This window comes from Nicotiana tabacum, chromosome 13 (genome assembly GCF_000715075.1).
Source record: "Nicotiana tabacum cultivar K326 chromosome 13, ASM71507v2, whole genome shotgun sequence".
Lineage (NCBI taxonomy): Eukaryota > Viridiplantae > Streptophyta > Magnoliopsida > Solanales > Solanaceae > Nicotiana > Nicotiana tabacum.
This window is the reverse complement of record NC_134092.1, coordinates 126,299,233-126,318,944: the sequence shown is the minus strand read 5'-3', so window position 1 is coordinate 126,318,944 and position 19,712 is coordinate 126,299,233. Positions and strand designations below refer to the sequence as shown.

At 33.7% G+C, this 19,712-nt stretch overlaps 2 protein-coding genes across 3 annotated transcripts; one reads left to right on the top strand and one right to left on the bottom strand.

The window, feature by feature from the left end:
• The first annotated feature begins 524 nt into the window (after positions 1-524).
• On the top strand, positions 525-4,082 carry LOC107823020 (small ribosomal subunit protein mS33). The gene is made up of 2 exons (XM_075228485.1): positions 525-665; positions 3,578-4,082. The coding sequence occupies exon 2, from the start codon at positions 3,614-3,616 to the stop codon at positions 3,920-3,922; it is 309 nt and encodes a 102-aa protein (XP_075084586.1). The 5' UTR covers positions 525-665; positions 3,578-3,613; the 3' UTR covers positions 3,923-4,082.
• Positions 4,083-12,312: 8,230 nt separating this feature from the next.
• LOC107823019 (pentatricopeptide repeat-containing protein At4g01570) lies at positions 12,313-16,799 on the bottom strand. 2 transcript variants are annotated; one of them, XR_001656526.2, is made up of 3 exons: positions 14,273-16,799; positions 14,098-14,166; positions 12,313-13,269 (listed from the first exon to the last, which is right to left on the bottom strand). XR_001656526.2 is itself a non-coding variant. In XM_016649601.2 (2 exons), exon 1 carries the CDS (start codon positions 16,754-16,756, stop codon positions 14,306-14,308), a length of 2,451 nt encoding a protein of 816 aa, XP_016505087.2. In that variant the 5' UTR covers positions 16,757-16,799; the 3' UTR covers positions 12,313-13,269; positions 14,273-14,305. The 2 variants fall into 2 exon arrangements, 1 of the variants encoding a protein (XP_016505087.2); XM_016649601.2 differs by lacking the exon at positions 14,098-14,166.
• Positions 16,800-19,712: the final 2,913 nt, after the last annotated feature.

Below are 19,712 nucleotides of genomic sequence, written 5' to 3'. Positions count from 1 at the left end.
TTTACAACTTCAAAATATATTTAAAGAATTCGAAGCATATGAAATTATTTTTGATTTTCTATTTAGAGTAAAAAAACAGAGATCGCTAGATGATGGAAATTTGAAAAAAATATTGTCTTAATCTTGAATGTTCCTTAAAGTATAATAATCAGTTTGATATTGTTGATTTAAATTTATTCTCTGAATTAAAAGTGTTAAAATAGTACAATTAGAAGATAACAGTTTAACTGATATATTCAATCAAATAAAAAGATTTAATTATTTTTCAAATGCCCATATTGCTTATAGAATAATGTTAATAACTTATGTTGCGGAAAGAAAATTTTCAAAATTAAAACCGATAAAATCTTACCTAAGCTATATTATAAATTAAAAAATTCATTATAAGAAAATTATTAATAATTTTCATTTAAAAAAGATTAAGAAAATAAACTTCAAATAAATAATTATTTTTTAAAAAGTTAAGGCCCATAGTTGCTACAAAATTTCTTCAGTGTTTATGAATTTTTGACACAAATTACGCAGTAATAAAGAGAATTGGGGAAAAAACTCCAGATCAATAAACCCTCAAACGTCAAACCCATCGCTACCCGCTGGAACGAAACCCTCAAGGCTCACCCCAGTCGCCGCTCTTCCGTCATCCAACACCGTCGGCGGCTTCTCCGGTCAGTTCCTTTCCACCTCTGTGTGTGTGTGTGTGGGGGGGGGGGGGGTTGCCGGTGGTGTTATGGCGTTGTATGCCTGCGTGCTTATGGATTTGAGTTTATGGTGCATTTGATTCTACCTACTGGCAATTTATTAGTTTTGAAGCCGTGTAATTACTTTTTCCTGCCATTTCCATTTTTCCTCACGCAAAATTGAATTTGGACGGTATCAGAAAATAGTCATTTTTCAACCTGTATTGCTGCCAGCATGTTAATTATTTGTTTCTGCAAATGATTTAGGTCGGACAGTACCAATTTTTTTCCGTTTGTTTTCTATCTGTTTTTTTTTTTTTTGTGTGTGTGTGTGTGTGTGTGTGTGTGTGTGTGTGTGTGTTTGTTCTGAATGTTCAGATTTTTCTATCATTATAGTTCTCTGCATTAAAATAAATTGTTAGCTAATATTTAGACTCTAAAGTCTTAATTTTTCAGCTGTTTTGGTTTCAGTTCATTTTTCATATTTCCCTTGGGACTGCTTATTGACATCTGCAATTGTTTGTATTTAACATTTTTTTTCGAAGAACATAGAATTTGTATAAGTTATGAAACTTATCGCTGCAACGAGCCTGAAATGTTGTTTGAGTCCGTCGCACTCTAAACATGAGGGTAAGAACCTCGTATTCTGGTCGCCCTCTTCTAATTTGCTACTAGCATAACAGTGAGCCCTTCATAATTTAAACATAGGGGCGGCAGCCATGTTTTTTCTTCATCGTCCTTTTTCAATCTTTTTTTCCCCCTTCTGTTTGGGATTAAGAACACCATCTTTCAATCCTACGCTTATAATTTACAGGGTGGGGAAAATCCTATGGTTTATTAATTATAACCTGAGACGGATAGGGGTAAGGTCTGCGTACACACTACCCTCCTCAGACCCCACTAGGTGGGATTACACTGGGTATGTTGTTGTTGTAACCTGAGGCGACTCTTAAATTTTGGCTGTTCAGAATAAGTATGGTTTATACATACACATCTTTTTAATCTACACATATCATAGTATCAATATTGTCCGAAACAAAGTCCACCCATGATTGTTTTTGGCAAGGACAAAATCCGCCCGTGATTATGACATCTCATGTGACCAAGAAAAAGATGTACCTTCATATTACTAGGCCACACTCAGTTTCAATTGCGCTTCATGTAGCATACTTATTTTTAGACCATCTCATCGAGAATACCAACGTTTCATTGCAATTGCTGTCATTTTAAGTTATTCTCAAACTCTGCCTAAAGTAATAGTATGATCATGTTGTGATATCATTGTTAGCTGGAAAACTGTACTAGCTAATTGGTTCGTTAAACTCTTTTCTTCCCTGGGCGAACGTAGAGAAAATGGATTCAAAGATGAATTGAAACATGCAGTAGCGGAGGCGCATTGGTAGGAAAAATTCTGCGGCAAAGGTGACAACGGTGTTCATACTTGTTAGGGTTGACAATATCATCACCCTTGAGTTTGAAAAAGAAGCTAGAAGGCCTCGTGGAAATTATTATTGTTGATCCATTTCAATGGATGCTAAGCATTTTATAAAGCTGTACCAAAGAAAAAGAGGGAGAGAAAACTCACCTTTGGTGATCAGGGGTTTTAAGGATGAGGTAGAAGTTCTTATGAAAGTTGTTAAAGTAATGTACTCATTTTTTTTTTCAAGTAATAAGAAATTTTATTAGAGAGTAAACAACACTAAGATAGCGCAATAACATATAGTTCAAAGTTGTGCAGATCCTAGATTACTTCTAACAAGGCATCTACGTCCTGTACATAAGAACATTTTGATCCGAAAAACAGGTTATGGAAAAGTTCTAGACTTAAGGTTAAGAATGTTTCTCTTGTTGCCTTCAAAGATTCTGCTATTCGTTTCTGTCCAAACAGTCCACCGAATAACATGGGGAGCTGTATTCCAAATTGTGTAACACTTATTTGTTGAGTCTGTCCATGTTCCAGCATGTGAAGAGCTCTCTGATGGAGTTTGTCATTGTCCAGAAGATGCCAAGTAAAGCAAAAAATAAATTTTACAGAGTGATATGTGATCTTGCAATGAAGAAATATGTGATATGCATCTCTTTTTATAATGATTTTCACTGAGAGGACATCTGCTACAAATCTGAAAGCCTCTTAGCTGAAGGTTGTTTTGGATGAGGCAGGCCTCCCTTGCCCCACTAACCAAGAGAAACACGAGGTTTTCAGAGGTGCATTTTTATGCCATATGTTCTTCCGTGGCCAAGCTCCACTGTTATTCTGAGGTGACAGTGTGTTGTAGCAAGATTTCACCGACAAGAGGCCATTTGAATGACCTTTCCAGGTGGTGGAGTCCGGTTTTTGTTGATCCTGATCAGTGTTATTAAAAGTCATCTCTTCATTGCTTTAAAGATATCGATGTGAAGCGGGGGGTAGTGCTTCTTGGATGAAGCCATGTGCTTCAAAGAAGTGTGAACTTCAAACAACGATGTGCTTAGCGATCCAAACGAGGATTAGTTGGTTCATTGAGTCTCTATTTTGAGGAGTTGATTGAAATTCGGCTTTATTATATAGTATTAGATTAGTTATTTTATTTGCAACGATGTGCTAAGCGATCCAAAGGAGGTTTAGTTGGTTCATTGAGTCTCTATTTTGAGTAGATTAAAATTCGGCTTTATTATATAGTATTAGATAATGAGATTAGTTATTTTAGTTGCATTTTGATTATTATAGTGCTAAATTCATAGTATATGTTTCGTGGTTCCTTAATTTTCAGTTTATTATGTGCTTCATTTCTCGATTTTCACTTCAAACGTTAGGGATCTTGTCTCTTTGCTGTGCTTCTAAGAACACGGAGTCTGATGTATTTGCAATTGCATTAGAATTCTCACTGAACCATTGTTGAGACTGCTTCTTCTTTGTGCAGTGAATCCGGGTCTGGAACTGCTTTCAGAACCAAGAAATGAACTTTGGCAGACTGAAGAATGTGCTAGCTGCTACAGCCATTGAAGGGGTGGCTGAGGCAAGGGCCAGGATATTTGGTCATGTGCTTAATCCAACTGGGCAGAGATCATCTCACAAGGTTTTACGCAAGAAGCTCATTGGTGAAAAGGTGTCACAATGGTACCCGCACGATATAATGAAAGATGATCCTCTTGTGATGGCACGGCAAGAGCAAGAGCGACTGAGCAAGCTTGAAATGCTGAAACGTCGTGGAAAGGGACCACCTAAGAAGGGCCAGGGCAAGCAGGCTAAGAAACGCAACAAATAGAGTTGACGCTTTCACTGGCTTGCAAATGGTATCAGCAGCTTTGGGCTGTTTCTAGTGTTACTGATTGCAATTTGATATCTAACTTTTTTCTCTTTAATCTCCTGGGACCTTTTCCTGCAACTCAAACATATGCTTTCAATACTCTTCATGCTTGTTTCGACTTCTAATTCCCCCAATATCCACTTTAAGTGCAAATAAACTAATGTGAAGTTAGGGGCCGTTTGGTTCACATGCAAACTAGGCACGGATTAGTTATGCATAGATTGCATAATGTCAAAACAAGTAATGCAACGATAAATTAAGCAATGAAAGGAATGTAATGCATAAATTAGTAATGGAGGGCTTATTTGTGGTTGGATGTTTGGTTTGTTGTATTAAGGGGTCGTTTGGTAGAGTGTATAAGAATAATGCTGAATAGGGTGCATTAGTAATGCTGATATTAGTTATGCTTGCATTAGTTATGTTGGTATTAGTTATGTTGGTATTAGTTATGCTGACATATTTCTTATCCATTGTTTGGTTTGATGTACTAAAATACTGCACAATTTCTAAAAGAATTGTTTGTTTACAAAAATACTCTCATAACCAGTCCACACAACATCTTTTTTAAAGAAACATATGTTGAGGAATGTTTGTATATGAAAAGGGTTTAAACAAATTATTTGATTTGTCTACCTATATTGTAGTATAGAACTTAATATTTATTTATAAAATAGAAAATATGCTAAGTCTTTATTTATTTACTAGGGATATAATTTTATTTCTCACTTTCTTGGATTATTTCAAACTTGCATTATATAATAGCATATTTTAATCAAGTATAAATTTCGAAGTACATTTTAGTCTTTAACTAAGTTAATGCATGCATTAAAACCTATTGCATTGTTAATACCATGGTTTCTTATGCATTAGTTATGCATAGGATAATACCAAATAGGGTGTATAACTAATGCTTGCATAACTAATGCATAGGTTCAAAAAGTGTACCAAACAAAGTATTACTAATACACAAAGCTAATGCATCCTACCAAACGACCCCTAAATAAATTGGTTTTGAAGATGATGGGGGCGTTATTGTCATTTTAGTTAATTTAATCCATATATTGATAATATTTGTACTCTTATTTCATTTGTCCCGCATAAAATAATAAAATAAGTTATTTCTAGCTTTCCGGACGCTCTTGTATTTTGATGTTTTGCTTAAACATCAAAATAATTTCTAAAACAAATTTAGTTTGTCAGACTGACTAATCTTTGGGGCCGAAGAGAGTAGTTTGTAATTCTACCATTTTTGTGCAGTTGTCTCCTTTGTTAATAATCTGGAGAATTCCACTATTTATCATTTTGTTTCATTTTTTTCCATGTTAACCACGGCCTTGTCATATCTCTCCGTTTAACACTTTTATTAATCAAGATATGTTAATTCAGACAGTCGTAATTAACCTTGCCATTAAAACTGCTTCATCAACTTTATATGGACGAAGTATACCATTAGACACTTTTAAGCCTTTTAAAATATATATGTAATTTAAAATGTATTTAAAAATTAGACTATTCACTCAAACTTCGAGACTAAGTATTTTAAATTTTTATATAGTGAATTTTTGAGCTGCTAATTTGGTATTCAGGACTTAGTGTCCTAAATTTTTGAGCTGCTAATTTAAAACTCAGGACTAAGTATCCTTTTCTGAACTAAGTACTAATTTAAAATTCAAGACATAAGATTTAAATTTTGGATATAATTTTCGAACGAACACGATATCCTGAAGTTTGAACTTTGACGTTTAAATTTCAGTACGTCATATTCTAAACTTTGAGCGAATTGACTAATCTTTAAATATATTGTAAATTAGTTAATTGATGTCATTTCCACACATTAAATGGATCAATGTCTTTGGCTTGTTCCGAGATAATATCACATTATCTTCTAGACGTTAGAAATTAATACTATCATATCTTTTTCTAGATAACGTTTTAGCACTTCTTACCTTCCTCTCCCAATTCCCACCTTCTTTCACATTACTATTTGACCTCCTCCGGTCTTCTTCTAGTAACCTTATTTTCTTTACAATTTTCCAACCTCCTTGGATTGGTGATATTGAAAAAATAATTTCTAACATAAAATCTCGTATAAGTATCATAAATAATTATTGCTTAACTTATACTAGTGTGTTTGGTTGGTCGTATAATTTTTTTTTTAAGCATAATAAGTTAAGCTAGAAATTAGAATATATGTATTATTTTATGCGGGATAAAGTATAAAATATTTCATAATTTTTGTATAACTAGCATGTGATTAGTGGCAGAGCCGTTTACCGAAAAATTATACTAAGTAGTTAGATAAAAATTCCTTTTTATGTATTTATACTAAATATTGACTTCCTTTTACTTTTTTTTGGGTTTAATTTTTTATATTTTGATATCAATGAAAATTCTAATTCTCCATGTAATCAACCCCTTAATTTCTTCAATTCTAGTCCTATCTATCTAGAAGCCGTTCCATCTAATTAAGTAACATCAACAAGGGAAGGATAAAATAAACATAAAAATAAAAATAACAATAAGAAAAATGAAAGGACATCACTTTTGTGATTGTACATATATTTTCCCATAAATCTTCACATCTTCACAACATAGTACAGTATATAAGTATATATATATATATATATATATATATTTTACGTTCTATTGTACCAAAAATTGTTTTTACATCGTATTTAACTTGAAAGCTTCTTGATTATGGATATCAAAGCTGAAAAACGAAGAGTAGAAGAAGATTTAGAAACAATTTCTTTATCTGACCTACAAATGAAGGATGGAAACGAGAGCCCCAAAAATTCCTCTTCTCCTCAAGATTTTTTTTGAATTTTTCACTGAATCTGATTCTGAAAATTATACATTTTCAGATATCATTTTCTGCGGTAAAAAAATTAGCCATGAAAATAATGACAAAAGGCAATTAGAAGAGCAATTGAATGAGACTTATTTGTCTCCATTATTTCGTTCCAATTCATTTCATCGGCCCGTTACGACGGCGATGAACCAGAAACGGGCCAACTCGGCCCGGTTTTACAGTTCACAAAATGTGCAGAAGGTGAATATTACTGCACTAACCTCCATGTCAGAAAAATCTCGGAGAAGAATGTTCATGTTCGGGCCTGTAAAGTTCAATCCCGAAATGGAGTTAAGTGCAATCAAGAAAAGACAGAGCCGCCGTTGTGTTCCGCCGCCGGTGATTCCGGCGAGTAACGGTGGAGAAACGGCGGCGTTGGTGAAGAGTAGTCAGAAGAAGAATAAGAGTGGGCCCACCAAAAAAATCGAGGGGTTGAGGAGTAGGCCCCACTTGGCTAACGTGTTGGCCAAGTCATTGCGTTGTTTTTCCCTGCGAAAACATTGCATGGCGTTGCCTTAGCATTCTATCTTCTTTTGGATAATATTTGGTTTGAAATTGAAAAAATAAGTACTAAATATTTAAATTCCTATTTTATTATGTCTAATTCTATTTAATCCCTATCCATAATAAACACTAAGAGGCTGTTTGGTATGATAGATAAGCAAAAATAATCATCGGGATAAAAATTTAGTATCGTTTTATTCTGTGTTTGGTTACTAATCATGCGATAAGTTATTCTAATTTTAAAAATAATATTAAAATAACTTATACTTGCCACGATCTAGAGTAATAATTCTAGGATAAATTATCATAGGATAAAACAATCCTAGAATTAATAACATACTAAACAGTTAATAAGAAATAATACTAGTATAACTAATTTCAGCCTAACTTGTCTCCAAACCAAAACGAACCTAAATATACATTAATGGTAATGACAAAGTTTCTCTTTAGGTTTGCAGCGTTTGCTCATGTACAGTCGTTTAAAGAGAATAGATAAGAGTATTGCTTCAATTTGAATTATCTAGAGAATGCGATAACTTGATTCTTTTGAATTCTATATTCGAGGTTGGGATTAAAAATGTAAACCTACAGTGGTAGAAACAGGGATAATGGGAATGAGACAAGCAAATTGTTGATAAAATTAAAAAAATTGCATTTTCTTTTGAAATTAAATTGGAAAAGAGTATTTTTAAGTATATTGATTGCATTTGGATATAAATTTCTTGTGGTGGAAAATCATGTATTTCATTTGAAATACTCCGAAAATTAATTTCTCAATTTCAAATTTTCTATTTAAAGTTGACGCTGAAATAATGAAAAACATCGTAAATAGAACAGTGACTTTTGAAGAGGCTTTGCGTTTGAATTGTATATCCTTTCACAGATCCTGCCATTGGGGTTGGCCGGCGATCCTGCACCCAGCTTGATTTTCTAAAAGACCTTTGCCATACATTTTGTCAAAATAAATTTAGTTTTTATTTGGTAAATATATGTTTGGCCATAGATTTTATCTACATTTTGACCAAATCCCAAATCATAGCTGGTTTTGGACCAAAATATCACTATTATATTTTTTAAAAATTGTCCCAAACTTTTATATTTTATAAAAAAGCCCACCATTTATTATTTTATAATGATGTTGTTTCGTCTTCACGGTCATCTGATAGTGTATTATGTAGTTCATTATAAAAACGATAATTTTGTATCAAATTTATTTATGTTCATGACTATGGTTTGCGATAATATAATGAATGTTATTGATAATGGTACTGTTGGATATTTGTGATAGTTTTTAAAACTTATGGGTATAAGTCATGTTTCATGTTTTTCCAAATCAAAATTCACCCAAAACAGATGTCCAAACATATTTTCATCCTCAAACCAAACTTCACCCAAATTAGATTTTTCAGAATAAATTTAGGAATCTATGGCCAAACGCTAGCTAAATTTTTTGACCAGCTTAATTATGGTAACTTGTAAATTAACATGCAAATAATAAGGTTCTAATATTGCAATATTAAATACTATTATCTTGTCCTGAATATTAATCATCATATCATATCATATCATACTATATTATAAGCATGAAGATCAAAAGTTGAATGTGAAAGACTAAAATAACCCTATACTATTATTGGACTTTTATGCCCTTAAAAGTTATTTTAATAATACCTTCAATATTAATAACAAAAGTTAGTTTTGTAACATTAAACTTGACTTGGGAATTATCAAAGAATTTAGTAAGGTCCATGTATCTAAATTCTTCACTTTACAAAGTTAAGCTCTTTAACTTCAGCTTATAGTAATTTTTTTGAGCTAACATTTACAATTCTTAAAAAGTCAAATAATTTTTTTGAGCTAATATTTTATCTTCTCCTTTTGTTTTTCTTAGCTTAAATATTTAGATTATTATTATAAATGATTTCTAAGCGCAATCTTTTTCTTATAAATACAATTATGATTCAAAGCGTTTTACTATTCATGTACAAGACGATATAATTTTTTACTAATTATATGGAATAGGCGTGCAATGCGCGTGCCCAAGGACAAGTAAAGAAGAAAAATGGAAGACTTTTAAAGCCTGAAACTGTCAATTGAACCATATGTTGAGGTCCTGTTGTTAGTCATATTAATCCGTTTTATATCAATATAATAATTTCTCAGTCTCACTTTATGTGATGCATAGAGTCAAATGAATTTTTGTTGGAAATTTTACCTCCTATAGCAAAGGTTGATACCTTATTTATTATAAATAAATACCCTTTAAAAAAATTATCTCCTATAGCTATCTTTTAATTTTTATAGCAAAATATCTATTTATGGTCACTTTCTACCTTTAAGCCATTAAATACGCTGTGTATTATTTTTCTCTCATATTTTTTTTCTCTCACAAAATTACCGTATATGAAGTAAACTTCTCTCTTCCTTTCTCTTTCCTCTTTCTTCTCTTTTTCCCCCGATTTTTTTCTCCCCTGCTTTAGAAACCCTAGCAGGGGCTGTGCCGGCGACCGCTTCCCCCCTTCCTTGTTGTGCTGCATTCAACTTTTTTTGCTCCAAAGAGTTATGGTAAGTAGAAACAAAGATCTGAAAAAAAAAAAGGATAAAGGAGAAACAAAGATATGGAGAAATACAAGTGCAGATCTCAAAATTTTCAAAGCAAAAATGAGAGATTCACTACCTGGACGACTTAGAGGGCGCCGGTACCAGCGGCGACGCCCCACATGGTGGCGGCCTGGATATCGGTGGACTGGGGACGGAGTTTGGGGCTGAGGAATTTGAAGAGTCTGTTATCCTTTTTTTCATTGTATTTCAATGTATCTCGCTGTATTCCATGTATTTTATTGTATTCACTGTCTTTAGTTTTTTTCTACTTTTTTAATATATTCACTGTATTTAACTGTATTCAATGTAATTATATAATTTCAAAGCTCCACTTTGTTTTACTGTTTGTCCAGCAGTATATATTTAACAGTATGTATTCAATGTATTGTAGAATGTATTCATATATTTTTTTAATTAATATAATTTATGTATTCAGATGTTTATATGTATTCAAATGTATCTTGAATATGTATTCATATGTTTTTGCACTTTAGATGACCTGCTATACTTCGTGTATGCAATGTATTTTTATGTATTTAACTGTATTCAATGTAATTATATAATTTTAATATATAAATCTATTAGTAAAGATACCACTAAAAAAAGAAAGATGGATTGAATCTCTGAAGATTGCTCTGTTTTTGGAGTGTTTTTCGGTTGATAATCTTTTCAATAACTGAAAATACAAATTTTGTGTATCATAAGTGAGTTTGTTGAGTTATATTAGGAGTCTATCGCGTTAATTGATTCACTTACCATTTTTAAACAGCTGAATCCCTTTTTTTTTCGCAAATTTCGTTTTGTATTCACGAATACAACTCGCGAATACATATGAATACAGTCTATACGTTAGCTATAATTCCCTTTTTTTCGCCGACTTTTCCTATTGTATTCATGAATACATTAGCTTAAATATATCGAATACACTCTATAACAAGTTAAAACATAGCTATAGGAAGTAATTTAGTAAATAGTAGCTATGGCAAGCTAATAATCACTAAAACATAGTGATTTCTGAAAATTTTTCATTTTTGTTTGACTGCGATTTTATCATGTCTTTTAAATTTTTTAAATTATTATGATTTATAGTAGCTTATGTACTTTTTATAAATATAAATATTATTTTTAAAAAATTGAAGATTCTTTGTCCTAATTTACATCCAAAATTAGATAGTATCGTATCACATAAAGTAGGAAAGAGAGAATAATAACTTTTTAGTAGGATTTGGAATAATCTTTCAATCCGCAGGACTGGCCTAGTTCTTCCACCATTGCCAATTCACTTTAATTTCACACACAAAAAAAATAATAATCAAAGAGGTTTAATTGGTAGAGAATTTTAAGAAGAGTACTATGATTCTTTTGTAACTTTGACTTTTTGATTCTATACTGTTTTTAGGCGGAACAATCTCGTTATGTCAGGGTATTCGTTGGTCGGTACGATACGGTATTTAGATATTTCGGTTCGGTATTTTTAGTATTCCGTTTCTTAAAATATTATACCAATATTGTACCTAATTAAATTCAGTATAGTTCGATTTTTCTTCTTTCGGTAACTTCGATTTATTCGATTTGAATACTACCTAGTGCATAAAGTCATAGACTGTAATATTCTTAATTAAAGTACTCAAAAGTACAAAAATAAAAATCGTTTGTTGACAAAAATTTTGTCCAAAATCTGCAAATATCAACCCAGAGAAAAAAATATACATAAAGGAATAAATTTGATCATTAGAAATTTCTTGTTACTTGATTAGAGTTAATTGATAAACTTAGAGAATAAAGGAAAGTAAAATTTTAGATTTTTTATATTTATGTTATAATTAATAATATGTGTATTGAGTATATAATATATATTTCGGTACTGTATCGATATTTCGGTATTTCATTTTAAAATACCAAATACCATGCCTAATACCATTTTTTTAAAAAACTTATCAAATACCATACGAATACCAAATACCAAAATTTTCGGTTTCGGTACAGTAAATTTACCGAATTATGCACAGCCCTACCTTACGGAAATAGCCAATTAAGAATTCCCCGGAAAATAATTAAGCGAAACGCATTAAAAACCTTCTAGAATCAGTGAAATTGACGGAGTGTTTTTCATTAAAACCTCCAGGCTCCAAACAAAAATGTCAAAGCAGTCTAGTTTAAGAGTGTGATTGGTATCAGGGAACTCATTTTCTGTGAAAAACATTTTTCCTTAAAATAGATAAATATTTTTCTGGAATTTGGATTTTTGGTTGATGAGGGGAAAATATTTTTGGAAAATATATACATTAAACATTAATAGTAATAATATTAACAAATTCGAGAGCCTGTTGAATGTTGATGAAATTTTGAGTACTAAAGGAAATGTTCAAGAACTAGAAATACAAAAAGGAAATGTTCGAAAAGAATGAACAAATATAATCCAAAGTTAGGTAAAGAATAGAAAGCAACTCAAATACATATGTTTTGTATGGTGTATCAAATTAAGATATTCAACCTAGTTAATATCAGGCAGTGTTCAGTTAGCTAATATCTCCATATTTTGTACTTCCTCGCATTCTGATGCGCGTCTGCGTTGGGTTGCTTCAACCTTCTTCCAATTCACCTCTTCATTGAGTTCCGTATCTCTACGACAAGAGCCGTACACACTTCTGAAGTGTAAGAGAGTGTTATCTCCAAAAGTCCCACTAGCATAGATCCCATATAACTCTGTTCACCAAGAGGCTCAGGCAAATAGGAAGTGAACACTTAGGGTTTTTGCGACTTTGGTGGGAATTGAACCCTGGTCTCCAATGATTTTCATCCCACTTCATTGAGGGGTGTATTGACCTTCTTATTCTTCGTATGAAAATAAAATATACAATAACAACAACCAAGTGAAATCACACTAGTGGGATTTGGGGAGAATAGTGTGTATGCAGACCTTACCCTTACCCCGAGGGTAGAAAGGCTGTTTCCCATAGACCTTCGGCTCAGGAAGACGAATCGGAGAATACAATATATGAGGTGTTAATCCACATGTCTTTGCTGCCAATAGATGCATGCTTCAGTGATATGTTCTATTAACTTCTAGCTTTCTCTTATCTTCAAACTTATTCTCCCCCTGACATCTCCAATTTCGCCAGTCAGCAGCTCATTGGCCAGGAGGAGCATTTCAAAGCAATCCACTAAGATGAGAAATAGCCATTGTGAGAGCTCAGTTCTGTGCCATCATCAAGTTCCTGTCAGATGGTTTTCTTCTGCTTCTTTGTTTCTATAATTTATGAGTTTTGACAACCCTTTGCACTCACTTTTGCTATGAATTCTAGGCACTCAATTCAATTTCTATGAATTCAACTTCTTCCCGAGCCTCCTAAAATATAAGAATTTGTTCAAATGAAAAACTTAAGACATGGAGCCTGGAGAACGTAAGAGCATAATTTGGAAATGCAGAATGAGGACAATGTCAGGCATATATTGTCCGAGTTAACAAGTTATGCAAGTCATGTAACAAACCAAGCAAAACGAGAATCATCTCTCTTGAAAACTCTAGTGCTGTATTTGGCGCCCTTCAAGGTCACTAAAAGAGAACAATAATAGAAGATGTGATTTTTAAGAATCTATCAATAAAGGGTATTTGTATGGAAACTGATTTTTCATTTTTATTTTCCTAATCTTGTGATTATAGTTCTTATAGTTCTGTATGCTATAGCTTCCGGTCTTCATAAATTTCTCAGTTGATCTGAACTCTGCATGACGGGTAGGATAGACTAAGTGGATCGGAAAAGCCCTAGCCAAATCCAGATTTTGAGCTCTAACCAATCACATTGCATTCTCAAAAAATCAGAACACTGGTTATAACGAATTATTTAACCAAATGAATTATCTATCCTCTAAGTAGATATAAACTTCAGCCCTATGCCAAATAAGGTAATCAAATCTGACCACCAACATAATTCGAATTCAACTTCAAAATATAAACTCAAGTGTTAAAAAGTCAGAATGCGTTACCAATGAGCATACAAATACTCAATTTCTTCGGAAAAGGCCAGATGTATCAGAAACATGTTTGCTTAGGGAAGCCATAGATAAAACATAAAACAAGATCATTGCCAAACAGCGATTCAAACTTCAAATCTTCAGACTATGCATTAAAAGAAAATCAAAGTAGTTCCTGGATTGCTGTTTGTAGAAAATTTACCTGCTTTTGCATTCATGAAAAACAACCAACTCTATTCTGAATACCAGCCATATGAATTGCCCACCATTACTTTAAAAAAAACAATTTCCCACTTTAGACCAGAAGAACAACTGTTTAAACAATGTTGCATGCTATGCAAATGCTGAATTCACTAGTTTATGGAAGAACATCATACCTGAACTCACTCCTCTAAACCTGAAAGTTCTTCTCATAACGAGTTATCAACATTGGGGCGTTTAATGGACGCCTTCTGGTATCTCAGTTTTTCAATCTCCTTCTCCAGAAAGTCCAAAGTTGTGTCAGTGACGTGATTGGGGGCACACCCTGCTTCCAACATCATCCTTAAAAACTTGTAAGCTTGCTTAAGCTGACCTGCCTTGGCATGAACTTCAATTAGTGTATTGTAAGTGACAACATCTGGATTGATTCCACTATCTTTCATCTGCCGGAAAAGCTTGTTTACTTCCTCAATTCTTCCAGCCTTCCCGAGCGCATTTATCAAGGTGTTATACATTACAATGTCAAGGTAACCCCCCTGTTTCATCAGCTTGTCGAGCACTGCACCAGCAAGATCAGCCCTTCCCATCTTTCCCAACCCCTGGATTATCACATTGTAAGTTGCTACATCAGCAGGGCAAACCTTCTCGCCCATTTCCTGTAAAACACCCAAGGCCTGGTCGAAATATCCCTTCTTGACAAATGAACCCATCATAGAGTTGTAAGTATAACTAACAGGGTCAGCACCCATGCCGGTGAAAATTTCAAATAACTTACAGGCCATGCTCAATTTTCCTTTGGCCAAAAATATTGATAAGAAGGTATTCACCATGCCAATATCAAAAGAATCTGCACCTTTAGTGTCTACTCGTTTTGCTCTGGTAAGAGAGAATGTTCTTGTAGCATGACTTTGGGAGCTCGCTTTACTAGCCAGCATGTCCATATATGGTGATGATGACCACGGATCCCTCTCATCCTCTGCCCCAAGGGCAGTATCAGTCGCAGGGACTGTTAAATCTTCTAGGCTTAGAATATCACCAAAGTTCCCATTTGATGGAAAAATGGGTGTAAAATCCTTTTCTCTGCTCTGTGGAGCTTTCATTGTAGCTTCCATACTGTCTTTCCACCTGAGAATAATTGGAACTAAATTGTTCTCCCTAACGTGTTTCACAAGCCTCTCTGTATAGTCCCAATGCCCCTCCCGGTAAATTGCAATCAAAAGAGAAGTAATGGTAACCAAATCAACAGTAAACCCTCTAGCTTCCATCTCTTCCACCAACTTCAGTGCTTCATCAAGCCTACCTTCCTGACAAAGATGCAAAATGACAATGCTATAAGTAACCCCATCCACAAAATTATTACTTTTCTTCTTCAAATCACAGAATAGGGTATAAGCAGCCAAAGCCCTCCCATTCTTAAACAAGCCATCAATAAGAATATTATAGGTCCAACAACTGGCTCGAACACCATCATCTTCAATCATTTTCTGAAACAAATTGCACGCATCTGTCAATTTTCTCGCCTTGAGCAATCCATCTAAGAGGGAGTTATAAACAATAGTATCCGGACGTATACCGTTATACTGCATCTCACTGAACACTTTTATCGCATCATTTATCAGGTAAGCCTTAGAGCAACCTTGTATAACAATTCGATAAGTATAAACATCAGGTTCCAAACCCGAAGATCCCTTCAATTCCTCCCACACAACAAGAGCATCCTTAACCTTCCCGAGCAAGCAAAGCACATGAATCAAGCTATTATAAGTGCACAAGTCGGGACTAAACCAACTTCCCCTTTCCTTCATTTCTTTAAAAAGACTCAAGCAACTAGACAAATCCCCCCAACACCCGAATGCGTGAATGCATATATTATATCCCCATCTATCCAACGGAAAAATATTCTTCTTTCCTCTAAGCTTATCAAAAACTTGTTTAAATTCATCCCTCATATTAGCCCTCTTAAGACCAACAAGAAACACATTACATGCAACAGCATCGCTAATCCCAATGCTATTACCATTCCCATCATAAGTTTCCAACAATTTAAGGAAAATTGACAAAGCTAAATTAACTTGATTTTTTTTTACAAGTGCAATAAGTACAGAATTATACACATCAGGACTTAAACAATTATTATTAGAATTTTTCAGATTACTCTCCATGAATTCCAAAAGCTCAAGCGCAGAATTGAAATTACCAGCTCGAGTAAACGAGTCGAGCAACAACTTAAATGTGGCCGAATTAAGCGACACTCCATCATGCTTCATGGAGTTGAGTAGAACGAAAATATCTTCCCGGTGATTGTGAAAATAATAATAGCAAATGGATCTGAACATTTGAGAGTAAGTTTCGGTGGAGTGTTTGAAATTGGGCCTGAGAGAGCACCATTTGAAGAAGTCGAGTTTAGTGGCGGCATCTAAATTGTTGCGGCGGAGGATTTGGAGGACTAGGGTTTCTGATAGGGGAATTGAATCGTTGTATTTTTCTAGGTTACGTGTTCCTCCTGGTGCTGTCAAAGCTTTTGTAATTGAAGCGACGACGAGTAAGTTTCCAATCTTCGATGCTGCCGGAGACCTCGTTCCGGCGACTTTGGCTCCGACGACGGTGAAGTGTCTTCTAGTGTAGAAAATTGAGAGGTTTCTTTGTGCTGTTGTGGCCATAGCAGCGGTAAGGTTTTTGATTTATTGAAACAAAGATGGCGGAAGCTAATGCTGTAATTACATTTTAAACCCTTTTTATTTTTTTGTTTGTCTCAATTTCGCTTAATCCATGCACCTCCTTTCCTTTTCCCGTAGTCCCCTCGTGTTTGATAATATATATATATATATATATATATATATATATATATATATATATATATATATATATATATATATATAGAGAGAGAGAGAGAGAGAGAGAGAGAGAGATAGATGTGCTCCATCCCCACAAAAATTAGTTAAAACAATCTATTATACGCTACTTACAAGCATAAATAACTTGAGTCGAAAAGAATAAAATTTTCTACATGGAGGAACAAAAAGGATGACTAACCTACAATTTGAACTTTGAACCTGCTACTATAAAGGATAATAGAGTTCTCTTTGTATTTAATTTGTAAAAAAAATTAAATATTCGTTGCTTTTGAGAGATATTAGCAAACTAGCTTACAAGATAAATAATTGGGAAAGACCATGAATTAGGAATTCAATCAATAAAAAATGTCTTGACTTTTAAATTTAATACATTTCAGTTCCTTTTTAAAACTTTTGAGTAATTACCAAGCTGACTTTTGAAAATTTGGGTATTATATGAAGGACTTATTCAACAAATTTTGTTTTAATTTGAAAAAGTCTCTGGGGCTTACGTCTCACTAAAAAACACACCTCAAACGTCCGGGCGTACGCCTCTTAAAACTTTCGCCCCACACCATCGCCTCGGGGCATTTTTGGTGCGCCTCGCCCTAGGGCTCGCCCCGAAAACGCCTTTTAAAACACTAATTTGACCCAGGTTGAGCTAAACAAAATGAACAAGTTGGGTCGTTATCCATTTGTTGATTTGAATTGTTTTGACCCGTCCAAATTTGATTGTGACTCACCTTGAGCTAAGCAAAATGGCCAAGTTGGATCACGATCCATTTGTTGATTTGACTTGTTTTGACCTGTCCAAAATTGATTGAACTAGCTCATTATTAGAGATAAGGTTCATTAGTTGTACTGAATATACAGTTACTTATATGTACTCATACTTGAAATTATTGCATGTTAATTTGCAGACGCCTTGACTTTTTTCAACCTACAAACAATATAGATATCGAACAGCTCTGTGACCAAGACTTATCTGATAAAAATATATTGATAACCTCCCTCTAATTTATGGACTAAAGTGGAAACCTTCCAATTTTTACAAAAGCTGAGGGCCATACGAACAATGGCGGAATTATTAAATACAGTTTGGAGCATCAAATTGTCTTGAGTTGAATTGATTGGAGATATTAAGAGAAGAGTTGCAAAATATAAGAAACCTTATGAGGGTAGGGTAAAGTATTGTGCTGCCTATCCCAAAATGATCGTAGCTTGATTCAACACAAAAATTTATATTATGTGTATACGTTTGGATTCTATAATACACGTACTTGTAGTATAATAACTATTCGTAAAGTTTTTCACTTAGAGGAGAGTAAATTTTACGTTTGTGGTATGGATTAAAAAGATAAGACATTTCAATTGAAAGAAAAAATATTTTTTACGAGGAAAACAAGTTGGTTAACTAATGTACAAACAAATCTCCTTATCTCATCAAAAAAATCAAAACCAGATTTTGTCATAAAGATCTGAGCCAGCGACTTGTTATAACTGAAATGTCCAGCAAGATCTGAGCCAGATTTTGTCATAAAGATCAATAACGTCACAGGCTTGGGGAAGTGCACAGATAGACACTAATTAGAGATTGTCTTTATTTTTTAGCCACTATTTTAAATATATTTACTCTCTAGCCAGTACTAAATATATTTTTACCCGTCCGAACAAAAATACCCATGTGCTAGACATGGTTGCTGTGTAAATATTAAGGACATGGTGTCCTTAATTTCATGAGTGTTGTGTAAATATTAAGGACAAAGTGTCATGTATTTGCAACTTCTGCTGTTAAACTTTAGGACATCATGTCCTTAACTTCATATGTGCAGTGTAAATGTTAAGAACATGGTATCCTTAACTTCATATGTGCAGTGTAAATGTTAAGAACATGGTGTCCTTAACTTCATGTATGCAATGTAAACGTTAAGGACATAGTGTCCTTAACTTGTATTTGCAATTTCTATTGTTAAACTTTAGGACATCATGTCCTTAACTTCATATGTGCAGTGTAAATGTTAAGGACATGGTGTCCTTAACTTCATGTGTGCAATGTAAATGTTAAGGACATAATATCCTTAACTTGTATTTGCACCTTCTATTGTTAAACTTTAGGACATCATGTCCTTAACTTCATATGTGCAGTATTAATGTTAAAGACATGGTGTCCTTAACTTCATGTGTACATTGTAAATATTAAGGAAATAGTGTCCTTAACTTTATGAGTATTGTGTAAATATTAAGGACATGGTGTCCTTAACTTCATGAGTGATGTGTAAATATTAAGGACATGATGTCCTTACCTTCATGAGTGATGTGTAAATATTAAAGACATAGTTTGTCATTAATATTTACACAACAATTATGAAATTAAGGACACCATGTCCTTAATATTTACGCACCACTCATGAAGAAAGGGTAAAAATGACTTTTCGTATCAATTTTAATAGAGATTTGCATCACTTATTCAAGAGCTGGGGAATCGGCTTGCAAGGAAAATCTTGATTGAAAGTCCATATCTTTCTATTTTCCTCTATCTCCGGCTAGAAAAGAATGTATGCGTCAAACTTTGATGTCTCACTGGTTTAGATACGACGAGATAATCATCAAAGTTCGGGAATCTCAACTGGAATACCTCACTGCACCGGTACCGGTTATGAGCCACATTCAGCGAAGAGTTTCTGGTCTTTGTCCCCTTAATGCATTATAAATTGCAAGGAAAATGAAAAAGAAAAAAAACTTGAATTCTATAGGTTTAGCTAAGACGATTTCCCCCAATTTT